The 20,016-nt window shown below is 32.5% G+C and overlaps 3 protein-coding genes across 4 annotated transcripts; 1 reads left to right on the plus strand and 2 right to left on the minus strand.

Moving 5' to 3' along the window:
* The first annotated feature begins 512 nt into the window (after positions 1 to 512).
* On the plus strand, positions 513 to 4,607 carry LOC113868706 (plastidal glycolate/glycerate translocator 1, chloroplastic). The gene is made up of 7 exons (XM_027504535.1): positions 513 to 1,023; positions 1,645 to 1,906; positions 2,114 to 2,229; positions 2,726 to 2,835; positions 3,558 to 3,735; positions 4,024 to 4,153; positions 4,286 to 4,607. Exons 1-7 carry the CDS (start codon positions 600 to 602, stop codon positions 4,434 to 4,436), a joined length of 1,371 nt encoding a protein of 456 aa, XP_027360336.1. The 5' UTR covers positions 513 to 599; the 3' UTR covers positions 4,437 to 4,607.
* Positions 4,608 to 5,438: 831 nt separating this feature from the next.
* LOC113869482 lies at positions 5,439 to 7,729 on the minus strand. 2 transcript variants are annotated; one of them, XM_027505812.1, is made up of 5 exons: positions 7,453 to 7,729; positions 7,259 to 7,362; positions 7,084 to 7,168; positions 5,694 to 5,830; positions 5,439 to 5,589 (listed from the first exon to the last, which is right to left on the minus strand). In XM_027505812.1, the coding sequence occupies exons 1-4, from the start codon at positions 7,657 to 7,659 to the stop codon at positions 5,741 to 5,743; spliced, it is 486 nt and encodes a 161-aa protein (XP_027361613.1). In that variant the 5' UTR covers positions 7,660 to 7,729; the 3' UTR covers positions 5,439 to 5,589; positions 5,694 to 5,740. The 2 variants fall into 2 exon arrangements, with proteins under 2 accessions (XP_027361613.1, XP_027361612.1); XM_027505811.1 differs by having other exon boundaries at positions 5,439 to 5,830.
* Positions 7,730 to 9,171: 1,442 nt separating this feature from the next.
* Positions 9,172 to 12,673, minus strand: LOC113869607. The gene is made up of 2 exons (XM_027506026.1): positions 12,166 to 12,673; positions 9,172 to 10,668 (listed from the first exon to the last, which is right to left on the minus strand). Exons 1-2 carry the CDS (start codon positions 12,507 to 12,509, stop codon positions 9,405 to 9,407), a joined length of 1,608 nt encoding a protein of 535 aa, XP_027361827.1. The 5' UTR covers positions 12,510 to 12,673; the 3' UTR covers positions 9,172 to 9,404.
* Positions 12,674 to 20,016: the final 7,343 nt, after the last annotated feature.

Raw genomic sequence — 20,016 nt, forward strand, 5'->3', positions numbered from 1 at the left:
ATTTATGAGTATTATTTTTTGAATGAAACTATTTTTAAATATCTTTTAAACAATAACACTTTTTTAAGTGTTATTTACATTTTTAATTTATGTTAAGTGATTTTTTATAATACGTATTTATTTATAAATTTAACATTGAATTAAATTTTGATAATATTTTTATAGTGCAAAATATTTTACAAATATAAAGTCTAAAAATTATAGTAAAAACAATATTTACATCAATTTTTTATAAAAATTTATTTTATAATTATTTATAAAAAATAAAATATTTTTAAATAAAACGTTAATGCATTGTACTGATTACTAATTAGCTTTTTTTTATTAAAAAATATACGTATATTTTTTTTCTATATTTTTAAAAATTCTTATCACTGTTTTGTCGTCCGTTGATATATGGTTTCCGGGACCCCACGGTCGTACCTGCGTCTGACGCTGTCGTGCCACATACTCTATTTGTTGTCTTTTGTCTGTTCTCTCTCAGTCATCATCATTCATTGAATGCACTTCACATCTTCAAAAAATGGTTCCTTTTACACATTCAACCATATCCATCCTAGGTATTGATTGGGCACACCCTCAGTTCATGACTGCAGCAAATGGGTACCTCAGATACTTGCAAAAGCGAACAACCTTTGATAGAACCACCCCAATCCGAAACTGGGAGCAATTCCACTGACCCTTTGAGGCAAAGTTTGCGTCCTTATGTGTTTGGGGTGTTACATTGGATTGTTTCCTTGGGGCTTATTCTGGCCATGGACTTTCTCTTGAAGAAAGCCTTTGCTGCTGCTTCAATTGAGTTTCCTAGTGCCGTGTTTGGGATGTTCTGTATATTCTCTGTTTTGGTTATTCTTGATTATGCTGTGCCTTCTGCAGCTGTGGCCTTGGTGAATTTCTTTGAACCAGGGCTTATGTTCATTCAGAGATGGCTCCCTTTGTTCTATGTTCCCTATTTGGTTGTAATACCCCTTTCTGTTAGAGATATTCCCCCTTCTGCTGCCATCAAAATTTGCCTCATTATAGGTATATATGCATGCCATGTCTCCTCTATTGTTCAAAGGTTATTATCAAATATCAATCTTTTGTCCTTCAATTAAATTATCTTTTGGGTTCAGCTTGTCTTTCGAACTATGTGTATGTTTGGGGGAGAATGTAAACTTGGGTTTGGATCAACTTGATTTTTTACAATTAATTTTGTTTAAAAGTGAGCTTAAAGTAATGCAGTTTATGTTTCGAAACTTTTCTCTTAAGTGATAGTTTGGATTAAAACTCAGTAGAAAAATTTCAACTTAACTACAATTTATCATGTATACTCAAACATGGGTTCGGAAGAAAAAATCATTTTTAATCAAGTACAACCAAACATTATCACGTTACAATGAAATAAATGTGATTTTATGCGGTTAACATGAATCCAAGAATGCACGTCTTTCACAGTGCTGGAAGCTTCAAAGTATGTCTTTTTAGTTTAGTGCAGTCCTCGGTCAACTATTTATTAAACTTTTGAATTTGCTGATTGCTAGCATATAGATTACTCGTCAAGCTCTTATTATTATTGTGATGATGATGATTATGTCTCTGTGGGTGAGTAATTAAATGTTTGTTACAATTTCATGAGAATTGAGACTTGTTAATCTTGTGTAGTTGGAGGATGGCTGGCTACACTTTGTGTTGCGGGTTTAACAGCTATAGGGATTAGGAAAGCTGTGAAGACAGAATTGATAGATGCAGGGCCTATGGAGAGAGCCCCGCCATTTTCTTCCACCGAAGTTTGGGCATGGACTGGGGTTCTCCTAATATCCTTTATTGTTTCATTAGTTTACCCAACAGCATTGGGGACAAGAGCCAGAACCTTCCTTCCATTCTTGCTTGCATCCACAGTGTTAGGCTACATGGTTGGTTCTGGGTAAAGGTTCCTTTTCATCACTGCATATGCGGTTTACACGTTTAAATTACTATTTACAATTTTTACATGGTTGATTCTGGGGCAATTACTTTCTCTTTCTTTGTTTAAAATTTATATTGAGCTAGTAGTGAAATATTTTCATAGAACATGCTATTAGCATTTTATTGGACACAACTATAGGCCTTTTCTTACTCTTTTTATTTTCAGATTGCCATCAAATGTGAAGAAGATCTTCCACCCAATAATTTTCTGTGCGGTGTCTGCAGAGCTAACAGCAATTGCTTTTGGGTTTTTATCGAACTTAGGGCTAGATCCTGTTCTAGGTATAAATTATAATCAAAAGTTAAATATTCAACTCTCTATATTGTTCTGGAGCCTGTTTGTTTTAGATACCAATCACTGCAAAAGCTGAAATTGAGCATTATGAGGCAAGTTTTCCCAAAATTCAAAAAGTCTTCCATTTGCCCAACCGTTGTTCGAAGCACTTGCACTAGTAAACCAAATGAGCACCATGTTGTTCTTATGAGTTATTATAAACATTTGAAGTATTTTCATTCAAAATTGAGTTCCAACTTGAAATTAAAGTGCGTATGACAATGAGTTATCTGGAAAAACAAATTATGTCAAGTTAATCTTGAACTGAGCTCACCGTATTTGGTTTGATTTACGGTCTGATAATAATGTTAATTTGAAATTGGGGCGCTAAATGGCTTTCTCTTTTATTTAGCTGAATATACTGCAAATTTATCAATATATACTAACATCTACGCAGTGACCTAGCTTTGATGTAATTTTGTTGATTCTTCTTGACTTTCACAGGATATTACCTTACAAATTCCTCGTCTAATCCTGGAGCTGGTGACATTCTAATGGCATTTCTGGGATCTGTTATTCTCTCATTTGCCTTCTCTATGTTCAAACAAAGAAAGGTAACCATCTGGATTTGTAATCATCACTACATAAATTCTATACTGCAAAAAACAATATTTTCTATACAGCCAAATATATTTTCATTACTATGCAAGTTGTTTCTTTTGATTTTTTACAAAGTTAGGCAAGTTTCTGTCAACCTTATTCCTGGGCGATGCTTGACATGTTATTTATTACTGAGTTCTGAATAATTAACGATGTGTAATGGCAGTTCTGTAAATTAAATTGGCATATTCTTCATGGCCATAGCTTTTTCCCAAGTACCTCCCCCCCCCTGCCGAAAGAAAAAAATTAAAATACTGAGGGTGGATTAATGATAACGAGTACATTGTTAAGATCTAGTATTATTTAAAAATCGTGAGAACAAACAAAAAATGAATTAATGATAATTAATGGTGGTGGTGATGATGATGATGATGCCATGATGCTAGATTCAATCTGTTCTTTCCAGTTTGGATAATAAGACCTTTATAAGGAGGTGAATAGAATAGTTATCAGCAAATATCTTTAGAGTTCAATTTTACTTGAACAGATATGGATTCAAATTAGAACATGGAACTCATATTTTCTGTGCGCTGAATATATGGACATAAACACGATCCATGGCCAAAGTTCCAATTACAAAATATGCTCTGTAACTTGTCTTCCTCATCCCTTTAATCAACAAATAATGGCTAAAATCTATTGAAGTATCAAGTAATGATTTATCTACTGTGTTCAGCTTGTAAAAAGGCATGCTGCTGAGATTTTCACCTCTGTCATCATCTCAACCATATTCTCATTGTACTCAACTGCTCTAGCTGGACGCCTACTCGCTTTAGAACCATCTTTAACCATATCCATTCTACCCAGATGTATAACGGTAGCGTTGGCTCTCAGCATTGTCTCTTTTTTTGAAGGTAAATATTATGTTTTGCGTCGCTATGTGAATCTAAATTGAAGCTAATGCAGTAAATGTAGAGGCTACTTAGTGTATACTTTGAAACACGTTGGAAAATTTGTAAATGTAGATCCAACATGGAAGATAAAACTAGTACCGTTGAAGTAAACTTAGACACATAAACATTTAATGCAAATGGAAACACACTAGTAGTCTGAAATCCTAATTTGTTTAAACCCTGTGTTACCCCCTCCCCAAGCAAAAGATAAACAATTTCATCTTTGAAATTTCACCATGGTGTCTGCAGGCGCCAATGCATCTATCACAGCAGCTGCAGTTGTAGTAACTGGTCTGGTTGGAGCAAATTTTGTGCAATCAACACTTGATAAGCTCCGTCTCCGCGATCCAATCGCTCGGGGAATAGCAACCGCATCTAGGTATATTCTGCACAGTTCATATATCATCTATGGAGAAATAGTATTTATAAGAAACATTCATTTCAGGTAGATAAACAATATTCTTCTTGAAGCATATGTTTATTTTGCTTAGTCTTGAATGAATTTATACAGTGCTCATGGGCTTGGAACAGCAGCTTTATCTGCCAAGGAACCTGAGGCTTTACCATTTTGTGCCATTGCTTATGCTCTGAATGGTATATTTGGATCTGTACTTTGCTCAATTCCAGCATTCAGACAAAGTTTGCTTGCAATTGTTGGCTGAAATTGTGAGTACCTGGATATTACATATCTATGTATCTTCATAATTTTTGGTTGTTGTATGGGCAGATCTTTTTTTTTTTTAATGTATAATTTTTATAATTTAGTTATTGTTTTCGTTATAATATTATTTTAGCTCAGTACATTTTAAAAAATTTCCTAAACCAAACAGGTTATCATTTTTTTTTTGTCTTAATATTTGACATTTTTTTTAATATTATTTTGATAATAGTATCATGTAAGAAAAATGATATAAACAATAATCATACGTGTAATAACTAAATAAAAAAAATCATGTAGAACAAAAGAATAAAAAAAAGCCTCTTCAGGATATACAAACTTTTTGTCCGAATGCATCGTAAAAATAAGGTTAAATTTTGAAAATACAGTCGCTCCTTGTGACACTAATTTTTAGTTTACTCCTTGTATGAAAAAATATTATACTTTAATCATTATATAAAAAATTATAAATTCATTTCCACTCTGTTGACATTATAATAGTTTTAAATTATTTTTTACATAAAGATTAAATTGGAAAAAAATATTGTTAGGCGTATGACAAAAATAGAAAAAAAAAATATGGGAACCAAAATAAAGCATAAATTTTTCATATAAAAATAAAAATAAGGACTAAAATATAAATGTTTTACATAGAAATATATATTTTTAATTTAACCCAAAATTGAAAGTGCACCGAACTTTCAACTGGTGTTTACTAGAATATTGTTATTCCATAATTTTAGCATGGATGAAAGTTTTTAGTATTCCTAAACGAGCTGGCACTGTTTTATAATTTTCCCGTCTTTTATTTTGGCGAAGTTTTAACATCAAATTACTCCATCACAATGATTACAGCACGTTGTTGAACTATCGTTTACTCGATCTTTCAATTTGAACAAAATTGTTTATAGTCTAAAAGGGATCATGTAGCTATTTTCAGCCAAAAACTTGCACTGAACCCGCACGCGCATTCAAAGCTCCTTAAACATTAAGTAGAGATATTCTGGACACGATATTTTTATCAGACAGAAGACAAATCAAATGTATCACAACAAGGGGTCAATCGGTCACTGCTGCATGCTAAAAATATTGCATATGTTGTCCACTAAAACATACCACTTTGAATAGGCATAGCCTCGAGATGTTATCAATTCTAACTGCTCCAATCAAACAAATAAGAAAGAAATTGCTTTGTAATTTGCTCGTTCTACAGATTCTAGAATGTGAAAGAGGACAGATGATCAGAGTCAAAAAGCAAAACCTGATCGGTCCTCTTTCATGCTGCGACCAACAGCAACTTACAATGTTCTAACCACAAAAACTGAGCTTCTTCATTACTTTTGCATAAGCCGCTGGGACTATAGCGGGTTTTCTCAATCTACGTTTTGCTTTCTTTGACTGCAATGAATACCAGAAATTCATCAAGTTCAAGGACAGTGAAATGTCAGAAGATATATTTCATATAATTAAAAAAATTGGCTAAATCACAAATATTGTATGAGAGAGAGAGAGAGAATTTAAGAGAAGCAATGTTAACTGTTTTGCCCATCTTCCCTGCCCTGCCCTCCTTTTGTTTGCTAGGTAACCATGTCGATTTTATAATTGATTTAAAGATTTTAATTTGTTCAAATGTAAATTTCATTCCCTTGTCTTCAGTTTTTAAATGAATAGATGTATTATGTTAGTGTTCTGTATTGCAACACCTCACACAAGCAATTTTCACAAGAGACAGCTAATAGGGGAGTTTACAAGTACTACTACTGAAGAATACCAGTGACCCACAAACATGTTAGTATTTATGTCAAGTATCCATATCATGGGAAAAGAGGAAGCTGCTAGCACTTCTCAGTCATGATCAGCCTAGAGCCTGGTGCCAACTGCCCAACATTTATGATGAAAATAATAGGAAACATGTTATGCATTGTATACCACAACATCATCACAGCACAAACCCAAAACAAAGGCGATGACATGCAACTATTTTTTGCTCTTTGATGAATCATATGTTTAGTAATATTTATACATTGTGCGATCATACTATACTGTATTGACTATAGAGCATACAGCCACAACAAATGCCAGTTCTGCTAATATGACCATTTTGCATTCTGATTTTTTAAAATGCTATTTAACACATCAAATACAAGCACAGCATAATTATTGCCTCATCACCCAGTCAAATTTCACACTCGTGCATCCTAAAGAAACACAGGTTGCTAACTTGCTCCATTTTTCACAAATGAAGAAATTCAAATCATAACCTAGCTATCAGTCACTATTAAGTTAGAAACAACTATTATGACCTCAATTTCAAACATAATTTCTCTCATCTGCATGAAACTTGCCATTGTTTCCTGCTTCACCTATTTATTTAAGGAATTCAGAAAGTAATGTGTTACAAATGACACAGGAAACTTGCTTAAGAAAGACAGCAGCTATTCACTGGGAATATACTGAAGTTAACAACTTTGTGAAGGACTGTGCTCACATATTTGGTAATGAGTACGATGTGATCTATTAGACAATTGATGTTGACATTAAGATAAAACCATAAAGAAACTCACTTTTCATTTCAACAACCCATCACATTATCACCTATCACAAAACCTCAAATTGCCCAAGTAAAAGAAAAGAAAAATAAAATTGGGAACCTTCAAATGAGCATTATGACGCTTGCCCTCTTTCCAACGCCTGATGTTGCCATCGTTCATTGTTCTGAACCTCGATTTATAAGACCTGCTCTAAGCATAACAAAATCACTTACTCCACACACAAACACTGAAAGGGTATATTATAATAGCATTTAGCAATGAGAATGAAACGCACGAATACGATTTCATTTTGATTTTCTTAATTTTGGAAGTGACTGGTGTCATTGGCTTTCTCTTCAGCTTCCGTTCCCTTGACGACACGTGCCGCACTTGAACCAACTACATTACAATTACAATCCCAAAATATTAACATCAAATTACGTAAAAAAGAAGAGGGAATATAAGAAGCTTTACTCTTAATTGGCTTACGGAGGGAGAAAATAGCGAAGGACGAGATGGGTGCAGAGGCCATGAAGAGAAACTGAAAGGAAGAGGAGGAGGAGTGCGGTAAGCGGGAGCAGAGTGAAAGGGTTGCGGCGGCGCGTGGTGGAGGAGACGCCGAGAAGAGGGTGGGGGTAGAGCTTGACGAGACTGAACGGCCAACGAACGAAGCTTGCTCACCCATCTCTGCATCATTTTGCAGTCTATGGAATCAGATTTTTCCGATCCAACCAAAACCTGCGATTGCCGAAGTGCTTTTTTTTTTTGGGGAAAGATCTTTTTTTTTTTTTGCATTATTTGGGCTTGTAGGCATTTACGGTTAAATGAAGCCCAATTTTAAGGAGAACATCCTAATGCAATTGCAACAGATATTTATCTAAGTTTCACTGAAGAATATAATTGAATAAATAACTTAAAAATTACTTTTGAACACCTGAAATCTTTATTGGTAAATATGAAAAAAATAATATATATATATATATCATTCTCAAACTGGAATTTCAATAGCCAATCAAAACTATTTCCTTATTAGAAGGTGGAAAAGCGAGTGAATCCATTTCAATTTAAGTCCCTAAAAATCCATAAAAAATATTCAATTTCATTTTTTTGAAATAGATTAGAAATCTTAATCTAGTCTATTTAAGGGTTATCCAGTGAATTAACGAACTCAGAAGCCAAAGTTTAAAAATTAATAAAAACATAAAATTCATTAAAATAGTATTACATTAATAATCAAATAATAAATAAATAAAATTTTATTGTTTCAATTTATGTATAGAAAAAAGGCTCAACAAGTCAACCTATTTCGACCAATCATTAATCTGAATTCTAACATGCTAAAGTAAGGTGTGTTAGGCAAATTAACAGGTGCAAAATTCTATGCCCAACACACCACTTTAGGTTGATTAAATAGGCGAGCCTGTTGGACCAAATTCATCTTGTTTTTTCTACTTTTGAGGGAAAAAATTACCAAAACAAATAACGTATGTTGCAAATAAAAAAAAATACTATCTTTTTTCTTAACAAAACTTTTCTCATTCACAAGATAAGAATCGAACCCCAAAAGCATGTTTAAGAAACCTCATTATTAGTTGATTAACACGATTGATTAGTACATTTTAGGGTCTTTACACAAAACACATTTAGAGCCTAGGTAAAGAGTAAACATAGTTGGAGTGAATTTTAAGGGTAACGACTCATGAAATGAAACCATTAATTTTAAAAAGTTCACATTGAATAATATTAATTTCTTTCAAAAACTCTTGTCAGAAGTTATAAAAAAAAAAAACAATTACTTCTTTTTAAAATAAACTTACCCGAAAAATAAAAATAAAAACAATTACTTCTTTTTAAAATAAACTTACCCGAAAACACCATTTTACTTTTAAGAAAATAAAAATTGAAGATATATTTGTAAAGCTGACAAAATCAATTCAATTGAAAGCAAAAATTTATCACTACCATTAAACATCCCTGTTTGAAAATTCTTAAACACATTTTTAAAATTAGAAATCGATTACAGGTGTGCAAACATCAAAGCAAACAAGCCCTAAATAAGACACAGAATCATTAAAATGGTGGCAGAAGATATGAATTATTTTCAAAGAGTAACAATTTAAATTTCATGGTGAATACTAGAAATATTTAAATGTTATGAATGATGCAAGATGAAAGTAAGGTGATTGCATGGGGCAGAAATGATGTATAAGAGAAAACAAATATGACAAAATACTATAACACAGTTACACAGGCGAGATCCCAAATCCTCAACAGAGATCAAACATATGCATGCGTTGCAACAACAGTAACTAACCACTAGAATACATCTAAAATCAATCATAAAATGAAACCTTTTACTCTTGCATGCATTAACATCATTTGCAAAGAATTATATAACGCACAAGCCAATAATGTACGATAATGATTCATCATTTGATTATTCAAACGCGAGCAGATTCTTTAGAATCTAAGCCAGGCACACCCGAACTTCTCTCACAATCATCTCTGACATGTCCTGCAGCAACAGCACCTCCAACATCACTGATATTTCCGAAAAGCAGCACCACAATTCCAACAATGGCAGTGCAAAACGCAGCTCCAAACGATGTTCTAATGCGGCCTGGCGCCACCGATCCCACCGTGAACCCCACGCACAACCCTGCAGCTCTCATCCAAGCATACCAAATAGAGAATGCACCTTCTTTCCCTGAAGGAGCACAGTCCAACACCAATACCCTTCCAAAAGCATGCAAAATCCCTGTTGCTGTGCTTTGAATAGCACCAAATAGCACTAAGTGACCCCATTTCCAGTGGCTGTGACCATAATAGAATCCAAACCCGGATGATAGAAGTGACAGAATGAACCCCACGATTTGCATTTTCACAGAATTCATCTTGATCACGTTCAGCAAGGGTTGTAATAATGACAAAGAAACAAGAGGGAAAAGGAAATAAGTTAACCAGAAATAGAGCAAATGCAATGGCTTAATGCATAGGTGGCCCACTATGAAAATCACTCCTCCAGTGAAAATTGACATTGTGGTGAATGAGGAGAGGAAAACAGCACCAAGGCCTCCAATTGCATGAGGGTATTTGAAGATAGAAAAAGGGTGAAGCCTTGATGAAAAAGAGATGGAATCAGTGGTTCTGCTTATGGCTGTAACCAAATGTAAGACCCCCACAAGCCATATTAGGCCACTGAAGATTGAAACTACCCACAAGCTCATAACATCGCGATCATTGTCATTTAGTTCGCGAAGCATATGATAAGTGAATGATGAAATTATGGCAGCTCCTAAGCAACCAGCAGCTGTGGCATGAAGGGAGAGTCTGCTAGAAACCCCTTGCCTAATGGAGAATTCACTTCTCTTAAGAATTGGTCCTGTGAAGCATCGAATCATGAGGCCGAGATGGTGTGTGTGAGCAGCACTAGCAACTGTGCTAGCTGCAACAATGCCAGCAATGTAGGGAATGAAGATGGCTGTGACTTTGAAGAACCCTGCAGGGAGGCAGAAGAACACTCCAATGCCTGTGGCTGATGCTAAGATGAGCTTAGGGAAGTGACCATCAAGGTGGAAGGAAATGAAGCCAAGAATTGGAGCAGCCAAGGCTAGACCTGTAGCCCAAGCAATTGATGTCCATTCCAAAGAGGAGAAATTTGAACCACCACTAGTTCTTATGGTGTGGTTTGTGAGTTTGATATACCTGCAAAACAACATTACACATGGGTCAACTTTGTTACAAGTTACAACAATAACAACAAACAAAAACCTTATCCAACTCAGATGTGTCAACTTGGTTAGATGTTTTTAAATTAACTAAATAGCATGATTATTCATTCAAATATTGTCTTCTAATGTTGGCACAAAATATCATGCTCAAGCACAAACTGCTGCCGTTAATGGGAATGCTGCCATGATTATAATTGGAACTTTGGAAACATGCAATTGCACATGGATACCACTGTTTACATAGTGAGTAGTACTGTATTTTCGTCTAGTTCCTGTAGTTATAGATAGTAATCCTGTAGTGAGTACTGTATGTTCGTTTGGGTAATTCTAAGGCTGTGTTTTGTAAGATTTGCGTTGTGCAAGAAGAAAAAATCAGTTAATTCTTAGTGGTAGCATTTTTGTTAAAAAAATAAATCGTGTAAATGGATAAATTATGGAAACAGTTTCATGCTGTCGGCACTGTGAATTGTCGTTAAAGTAGCTATCTTTACCAACGTAAACTAACTGCCGACAAGACTTGATTTAAATTTTAAGTATTTTACAAAACGGATGGCTAAATGCTTCGAAAAGGAAAGAATTCAAATTTACGCAATATTAAAGCATATACTTTTTTATATTATACTCTTCATTTTAATAAGAAAATTGATAAGTAGGAATAACATAGATCTCATATAAAAATTCATGTATTAAAAACTAATATAAAGAAGTGATTAGGGTGGGTAACTATTGGTGTTTTCTAATAATGAAATAAAGTATGCTTAAGTGGAGTAAAGCAACACATAATGGTAAATTTTACCGTTGAGGATAATATTATGAATATCTTAAAAGTGTAAAAGATGAGTGATGACTTTTGGGCGAGTCCGACAAACATTTTTATACTCCCCAGGAGGAAAGCATAGATTTTTACTCTCTTTCTCTCTCTTGTTTTGGCCAAGTATACAAGTGCATAACTTTAGCTTGTTTTTTCTTGTACATCAAAGGTCGACATGAAAGCATAGTTAATAAATGGGGTTGATGTCCGATGGGTAATGAAGTGCTTTGAAAAAGGAATCTTAACTCTTGAGTAGAGTAAGAGTAAAGTAGGATAGTAAGAAAGCCACAAAGGACACGGCTTTTCATGATTGCGAACTATAGTGGAACCAACGGCCCAAAATATTATTTTTTTTTTAAAAAGGAACCCTATGCTCAGTTAGTCACGCTGCCTAGTTTTTTAAAACCATAATAAAAAATCCTTTTTTTCTACTACCCAATTACCCATCCATGGCAAAACACAACCTTTTCAAATTTTTTGCAACACCCAAAACACATAAACCAGTTTAGATCAAGACGGCAGAAGAAAAAAACACAAAGTAACAATTTTTATTTTCCTTAAAAGAAACACGACAGTTAGAAAAATCTTAAAAAAAACAAAAGACCTTAAATTTTCCAAAACACAAGCAAAAAATTAAATAAAAAAAATGTAGACACTCACAGATGAATTTCCTTCTGTGAGCAGTGCATGGCTGGGTGGTTCTTGGCCCATTCTTGAGCTGAATCTGTAGGAAGACGCTGTAGCTGACTGATTATGAGAGGGAACACAACAGGTATGAGAACAGTTTGAACAAAGTAGAAGCAGAACTCATAAAGGTACCACCCCATAACTTCAAACCCTGAAGGCTTCTCTCCCACTTCTTCATACCCATTATAAGGCTCTCTTGCCCTCAAAATTTTCATGGCCCTGTTGTGTAAGTCTGGCCTAGCCGTTCCTTTGCCACTCTCAGGTGCACCTTGTGCTCCTCCTTGCCCACCATCAGCTTCAACCGTTACCTCTTTCATCAGGTCTTGTACGTGCTTTGAAGACACAAAACCAAAGCAGGGATGTCAGAGAGAGTAATGGCGAGAGAAGAGTGCAGGGAAAAGAGGAAAATGTGTTTTGAGACGTTTAACAAAACAAAGGTGACACTACACTAAAGGGTTTGGTTTGGGGGGGGGTGTGTGTGCAACTGTGCACAGCTGGGCTAATGAAACTTTCTAGGGTGTGAAAGGCCCTTATTTAAGTGAAAGTGTATATATTACTATAATTTCCACCTTACTTTATTTTCTTTCTTTTTTGTCTCTAGGGAATTGATATAATATCATCACAGTAAAGACGTTACGAAGAAAGGAAACGCCCCGCTACAGTATTCTGTTTTTGTGTATCTATTTCATTTATGAAGGACACTTGCTCCTAAGAAACCAATAAATAAACTATATTTGTATTATATATACTTCTTGCAGTAAATTATATCAGCTGCATTGTTCTGGAAAAATGTAAATATGGTTTTTTTTTCAAAATGTTTTGGACTATTTGATGTTACCAATAAATATATTAGCTGCATGTTATTTTTTGGGTTATTGGATGCTTAACCGGCAACCACATGTTTGTTCTTTGCAAATTTAAAATTATTCTGATATTTTACCTTTGCTTTGCCAGATTCTGCCACCTTGTGAGAAGTTACAAGCATTGAGATACTGTCCACTTACATAATTTAACATGCCTCGCTTGATGCTTCCATGCAGCCAATTGTAATTTTAACTTCTGGCAATAATAATAATAATAATAGTTCAAACTACCCTATTTATGTAATGCTTATTTGATTATTATTTAAAATCAATTTTGCTGGTTAAGCTATGGATATATACACATGCCAGTGCGCATTTGGAGGCGCATTACCGGTTTTTTATCAAACGGTCAAATTAAATACCCAGCTTATAACTACTGGATTAAAATCTTTCGACTTGTACAAGGTTTTGTAGTTTTTCCCAAACTCAGTCACAAAGGCTGGCTACAATTTATACATTAAATTTATTTTGAGATGATTATTCTTAAATTTTAATTAAAGGAAAAATAACTTTATAAGAAAATTTTGAATTGGTATTTCTTGTTAATAAGTAGCATTTCTTCTTAATAAGTAGTTGATAAATACACTTTTATATTGGATTATTGAATTCAAGGAAAACTTTTGTGAATGATTATTATTTTTTGTTGGATGGTTATTAAATGAGGGTATACTAAATATTTGAAATACAGATTCTAATAAGGATAGTCATTGAGTAGCTAATAATAATAAATGAAGATTTCTTACAATATGTAAATTCGAAAAGAAATTTTCGAATAATTATTGTTTATTGAAGACTTATTATTTGCTTATTTTACTAAATAATCGTTCTATGAACAAATATATCAATTAAATAAAAATAAAATATAATGCATTAAAATAAATGGTCTATCCCTAAAAAAATTATTTGGCCTTTTAAAAATATGAAACCTTTTTTTAATTTTAAAAATCAAATATTACTTCTAGTTGTACTTACCATGAATAGCCTGGGTAAAATAAGGTCATTCACTTTATTCATACGTGGTTATACTCTGCTTTTATTTTGCTCTTATCTAGGAACTTATTTTCTATTCATTTTATTTATTATGTTTATTTAAAATACAAGTGATCTTTCACTCAAATTAACGTGTGAAATATAAGATCTGATAAAAATTTGGAGAATGCTAACCGTGATTTTAAGGAATAATTATCTTATATATATATATATATATATATATATATATATATATATATATATAAGTATGATATTTAATATTATCAACATTTTATTATCATAAATTTCAATCAAATTTTTTATTTATTGATTCTTTAACGCTATTAAGATATTTATTGGCAAGATCCTAAAACTTACAATTTAGCTAACTTTAGCTCTTTTAAGAAATAAAATGATAAATTTTGAACAGTTTTAATTTTTCCTACAAATTCTCCTGTCTACTAAATAAAAAAAATTAAATGTTTTTTTTTTGTATTTCAAGACTTTAACTAAACCCATACTTTCATTTATTTAAAAATTATTTATGAGATAAAAATATAATAAATAAATTTTTAATAAATTTTTATTAGTATAATATATTGAAATACTTAGTACTTTTAATTTGTTAAAATCATGGCTATGTATTGACAGTAACATTTTTAAAATTTGTTTTTTATCATAAAGACGTATAAATTGAGTAATTAAAATAAATAAAACGAAAAATATAAATAAAGTGGATATATTAAATAAAACATAAAAATAAACTAATACATGTTAATGTGGATCCAATATTCAGGAACTTTGTCCGCCTTTGTAATGGCAACATAATTTTAGATAAATTTTAACATCAATTTTAATTGTCGATGATAATAAAATCATTATTTTTAAGCTGTTCTTTTTTGCATATAACTAGTTCCATGTTAATTAGTTCATCACCTTGTGTTGAGTTGAGTTGAGTTTACCTTGTTTCAGTTAAGGAACTTACACAGCTCGAATCAAATCTCACAAGAAAATTGGCTAAAGTTAGATGTTATAATTGGGTTAAAACACTTGTCATAGTTCAGTTCTGACAACCAATAACTCATAATTCTCTGGAAAGTGTTAATATATTTTGTAAACTCAAAAGAATACTCAGCATGGCTTTTGTTTGGATTGATTTGTGATGTAATGGAAGGATTGTCTGTGGAGAAATTTACACTAGTCAATTTTGGTGGAAGTTGAAGGACCATTGGTTTCTAGTCTCTACTTTTGTAAGTGAAAAACTTGTCATAGTTAAAGTAACAATGAATGTCTATGCTATGCTGTGTAAGAATATCAAATTAAAATACTGTTGGAGCAAGACTCCAACCGTGTTGTTGTGGAAACCAGAGTTATATTTTATAAATTGCTCATAAGTTCTAAGAACTTGTGCAATGAATCTGAGGTGTTAGGGGCTGGGTACTTGAATTTAAACTGATCTGATCAAATAGTCAAGTACTAGTATTCTAGAGGATGTTTGAAATTTACTTTATGTGGGACCTCTGGATCATTAGTTAAAAAGAAAGAAAAAGAAAATTATAGAGTAAGGAAAAGGAAATAATTTTAAAAATATAGAAAGCAACATAACACAGGAGTGAACATGACATTACATCTTCATTCAAACTCTTGTTATTTGTTTAGAAACATGTTAAAAAAAATTACAAATGCGAATTCAATATATAAAAATACTTACAATTACTAACATTAAAGTACATGTAGAATAATCAACATTTAAAAGTAAATTCAAATATGACTATAATATATTATGAGTAGTCTAAATCTCTTCTCATTATTTCTTTAAAGCTTATTTTCAAACCATTTGAGACTTCAAACTCACACTTGCATCAATTTTTCACTTGTTATTTAAAAATCTCCATGGAATTCTCCTTCACTGTGCTTAAACTTTATCTGGAAGTTGTAGTCTTTTCCACAAATGGCCAGTTGGGTTTATGAAATAGTTGACAGGACAATATTTTTTTTCAGACCCCCTTTGCAGGTCCTGCAACAGCCACCTCCTGAAATTGATACATTTGGTAGTGATGAACTAACTTCTCAGAGTTAAACCAGATAGATTTGTGAACAAGTTGCAAATGCTAATCATTTTGGTTTTGAATAAGGCAAGTTTTTGGCTTAAAATTTTTTGGGGCCTATTTCTTTGTGTTGTTCAACTTTCTTAAATCTGAGCTTGTCTGTGTTATTTTCATGTGATTTTTTTAAAAGAAAAAAAAAAACCTTTTTTTATGCATATGGACTCTGGACATTGTATTTCTCAATTGAATTAGGAAGGTAACAGAACACTATCAGAAAAACATGGTGTATAAAAGTCAAACTGGGCTCACGAAATTAACATAGATAGAATACATAATTGTCATCCATGACTATTCATAATAGTTTTTAAAGAAGTACCATGCCTAATATGACTCCAGATTTTTTCATTAGCTTCAATTTGGTGAATGGATTAGGAATCACAAGTAGATTAGGAATGGACCAATAGTGTGTTATTATTGGGATAGGGGACTAAAACTAGTCCTTTTCCTGTTGGTTTTGCCAATAGAAATCAGTCTGCAATTTTGTACAAAGTTTTAACTTCTTGCTAAGCATATCAAACATGTAATAACTGACAATATTAAGTAGTAAGGCTGCAGACTATTGTAAATCTCTTTCATAGTGAGGTGTTTTGGGATTAGTTTATTTTAAGCCACTGCTATGCAGTCTTCATTGAAGTAAATTTTCTGAAAACTGGCTTTCTCTCAGTTTCACTCTCTAGAGTCTTTGTCATCTCCATCCTCTTTTATATCTAGTTTGGTCCTAGTTTATTAGTGCCTCAGATGAGTAAAAACAGACAAAGACTCTACTTATTATTATTATTATGATTATTATTATGGTTAAGTTTAATGATATTGAGTAATAGATTATCTGTTTTTGAAATGGGATGTCTAATACAAGACAAAAGTAATTCCGTATCTGAAAACGCAGTAATCTAAATTGACAATACGAAGATGAGAGAGAATCGAGGAAATCTTATAGTTAGAATTTTGAATTTTTAAATTTCTTTTTTATATTTACGGAACTTAAGTTTTTTTTTATATGATAATTTAGATTGCTTACCATTAAAAAGTGGCAGATGTAAGCTTTCTAGAGTAATTAACAAAAAGAAAAATTCATTAGAGGGTATAAGAAAGTAAATTAAGACATTTGAAATAATAACATGGAAGTATACAAAAAAAGTATAGCATATGTATATTGAACGTTTAGGTAAAATTATTAAAATAAATATCTAACACGGTAAAATCAATTTACGTTAAAAATTCCAATACATAACAACTGTGCATACCGGACAGTATTATGAAAATAATATTAACTTGGCAATGAGTGTTGAATATTTATGATAATCTCAGCTGAAAAATGTTCTCTTCTGCAGAAGATAATTGTCGTCTAAATAAAAAAAATAGAAATTATTAATAAATATAGTAGTAATATAAATAAAAATAATGAAAGTGACTGATAAGATTTGACTAGGGTGGTGGTAGGCATCCTCCACATTGATGAATGATGACTTGAATAATGGGGTTTTGAGGGTATGACCGTACCAGACAGAGGACTGCCTAAACGGTTAGCCCGGTCCAACTGAGTTTGAAACTCGTTCACTAGTAATTCTTGTTTCGTCTCACTATGATCTTAATCATGTTTTCAATTTCAATTATTAAAACAATTTCAGTACCATAGGTCCTTTTGTGGGCTATATGTGTTGCTCAATGTGCAACATGATCCACTGCTCACTCTTCAAGTACTTATTCAACTTTTTTTACTCTATAGTAATATGTTAGTTCCACCATGCATTAGTCGCCATCCTCTCTTTATTTCATCTTTGAAAAATTTTCCCTGCCATTTCATTGCTTCCTTTTGAATTCAATTCCACTGTACATCAATGTGGGGTTAATTAAATGCATGCCTAATAAGTAACTAATTATTTCACATATTAATTGCTTCTTATTACATACCTGTTTAACCCCATTCTTACCGTTTGTTTGCAAAATTGGGTTTTTGTTTTAGTAGTTTAAGGTTTTTCAAATGAATGTTGGACATGAATTTTGGCTGTTTCACAAATGGTTTTCAATTAATTGTTCACCTTATGTTAGTGCACTGCTCTTCCGGGATTTGTAAAGCTGTTGATGCCTCCAATGTGGTGAAGGATCCAAAAAGCATTGTTTAACATGTTTGCTGAAGTTGTAAAGTGGGCTGGGCCTGGAAATGTTAGTGAGTAATGATTACCATTGTTTTTTGGACCCTTCATCACATTGTTTAACATTTTAACTTGTTTTTGTTTACATGCACGTAGTATTCTTGTCATACATATTAAAAAACATTTATGATCATAAGCATGACTTGCAGGCTCTAATTTTAGTCAAGCAGTCACTAGCCATAGGTTAGCAAAAATGTGTTATGGTAAAAATGTGTTGGAATTGATAATCAATTTAGTTAATGATTTCTTATTGTCTGTGAAGGTCAATTACAGCCCCCTCTCGTCATACTGATGAGGATTGATTGCAGATGCAGATGGAAAACATTTATTGGGCTATGCTTATGAACCTATGCATATAGGGCTATTTTGTATATATGAGGGCTTTTCTAAAAGTTTACAAATCTGATCACTATATAAATGAGAAATAATAGTAATCAAAGTTTGTGTTTTTTAATATGTATGACAAGAATACTATGTGGCATCTTTAGTGTTTTTGTCGATAGCTTTCTTATTTTTATCTAATGGGTCCTGCTGTGATCTAAAGTTAAGGAATCCATAAATAAAAAATTAAGTTAGAAGTGTATTGAAAACTACGGAAAGATCTGTTGTTATGTTATTTAACAATAATTTTAAAAAAATTTAATTAATTCCTTAAGGGCACTGTAACATTTATCTTATTTTAGTTAATTCTTGACAGTAATCAGCATTATGTTACAACTTAGGATATTTTCCCCCTCCTTCCATTTCATGTCCTTCACTAGCCCCCCCTGGTGTCATGAAGGTTCTCAAATGCAATAGCATAAACATAAGGAATTTGCAGTGTTGCCTAAGAAAAACTTGTATTAAAAGGAGAAGCTGTCTTTAGAAAATGCTACAAAGGTTGGCTACTACAATTTAAAAAAGTTATTTGTCAACTTTCGAAGAAACAACCTATGCTGTTGGCATGCGATTTCGAACATTTTCCCACCATCACGACATTGTAGCCCAACCAAACATGTGATCCACAGTAGATTGGATTGCCAGGCCAACTTGTCATGTAGTACCATACTCTATCACATTGCCGTTTGTTATTGTAATTTACCACATGGTTTGTCGTTTTGTACCACAATGCGAAAAAAGCCAAGCATATATGTTAGCATATAATGTTTTACCTTACCTTTTTCTTAAGATTACAATTACTATCAAGTTAAAATATGATTTTCAAATTTAAAGTTAAATTTTATTGACTAGTTTTGTATTTTAGAATTTAAAATAAAGAAGCAAAAATAAAAGCTATTAAAATTAGTTTTTAGAAGTTTCGTTCGTTAAAATATTTTTTAAAGCCCTCTTGAAAAGAATTGCTTGGTCTAGCTTTTCATTTTAAGTACAGGCCAAGACTAGCAAACATTATATGTGAGGAGAAAAGTTAATAAATAATTTTGCTTAACCATTTTGTAAAAGTTTAGGTAAGAAGCTAGCAAGAGTTTGTCCCAAGGGAAAGGAATTGTCACAAGGTCGGATAAATGAAGAATCAGCAGCAAATTTTTTTCAATTCTACAAGCTGAGTTTCTCATTTACACTAGAATTTCAGTTTTAAACAACATTGTAAGAATTAATGATGGGATATAAAAATGGACCCAAACAACAAAAGGAATAAAATCTAGGTATATAAAAATAAGCAGAAGACGATAAAAAGAGAGTAAACAAGACAGAAGAGAACCCATGGTGTTAGATCTTGAAGCATTATCAGGT

This window comes from Abrus precatorius, unplaced genomic scaffold (assembly GCF_003935025.1).
Source record: "Abrus precatorius isolate BTA unplaced genomic scaffold, Abrus_2018 Scaffold6, whole genome shotgun sequence".
NCBI classification, from domain to species: domain Eukaryota; kingdom Viridiplantae; phylum Streptophyta; class Magnoliopsida; order Fabales; family Fabaceae; genus Abrus; species Abrus precatorius.

Excerpts from the sequence above, each read along its gene's own strand:
- LOC113868706 (XM_027504535.1), top strand. The coding sequence starts at position 600 with ATGGGTACCTCAGATACTTGCAAAAGCGAACAACCTTTGATAGAACCA. Across the intron at positions 1,024-1,644 it reads CAAAATTTGCCTCATTATAG|TTGGAGGATGGCTGGCTACA; the intron begins GTATATATGCAT and ends AATCTTGTGTAG. Across the intron at positions 1,907-2,113 it reads GGCTACATGGTTGGTTCTGG|ATTGCCATCAAATGTGAAGA; the intron begins GTAAAGGTTCCT and ends TTTTATTTTCAG.
- LOC113869607 (XM_027506026.1), bottom strand. The coding sequence starts at position 12,509 with ATGAAAGAGGTAACGGTTGAAGCTGATGGTGGGCAAGGAGGAGCACAA. Across the intron at positions 10,669-12,165 it reads TCACAGAAGGAAATTCATCT|GTATATCAAACTCACAAACC; the intron begins GTGAGTGTCTAC and ends GTTGTTTTGCAG.
- LOC113869482 (XM_027505812.1), bottom strand. The coding sequence starts at position 7,659 with ATGATGCAGAGATGGGTGAGCAAGCTTCGTTCGTTGGCCGTTCAGTCT. Across the intron at positions 7,363-7,452 it reads CTTCGCTATTTTCTCCCTCC|TTGGTTCAAGTGCGGCACGT; the intron begins GTAAGCCAATTA and ends ATTGTAATGTAG. Across the intron at positions 7,169-7,258 it reads ATCAAAATGAAATCGTATTC|GTCTTATAAATCGAGGTTCA; the intron begins GTGCGTTTCATT and ends TGCTTAGAGCAG.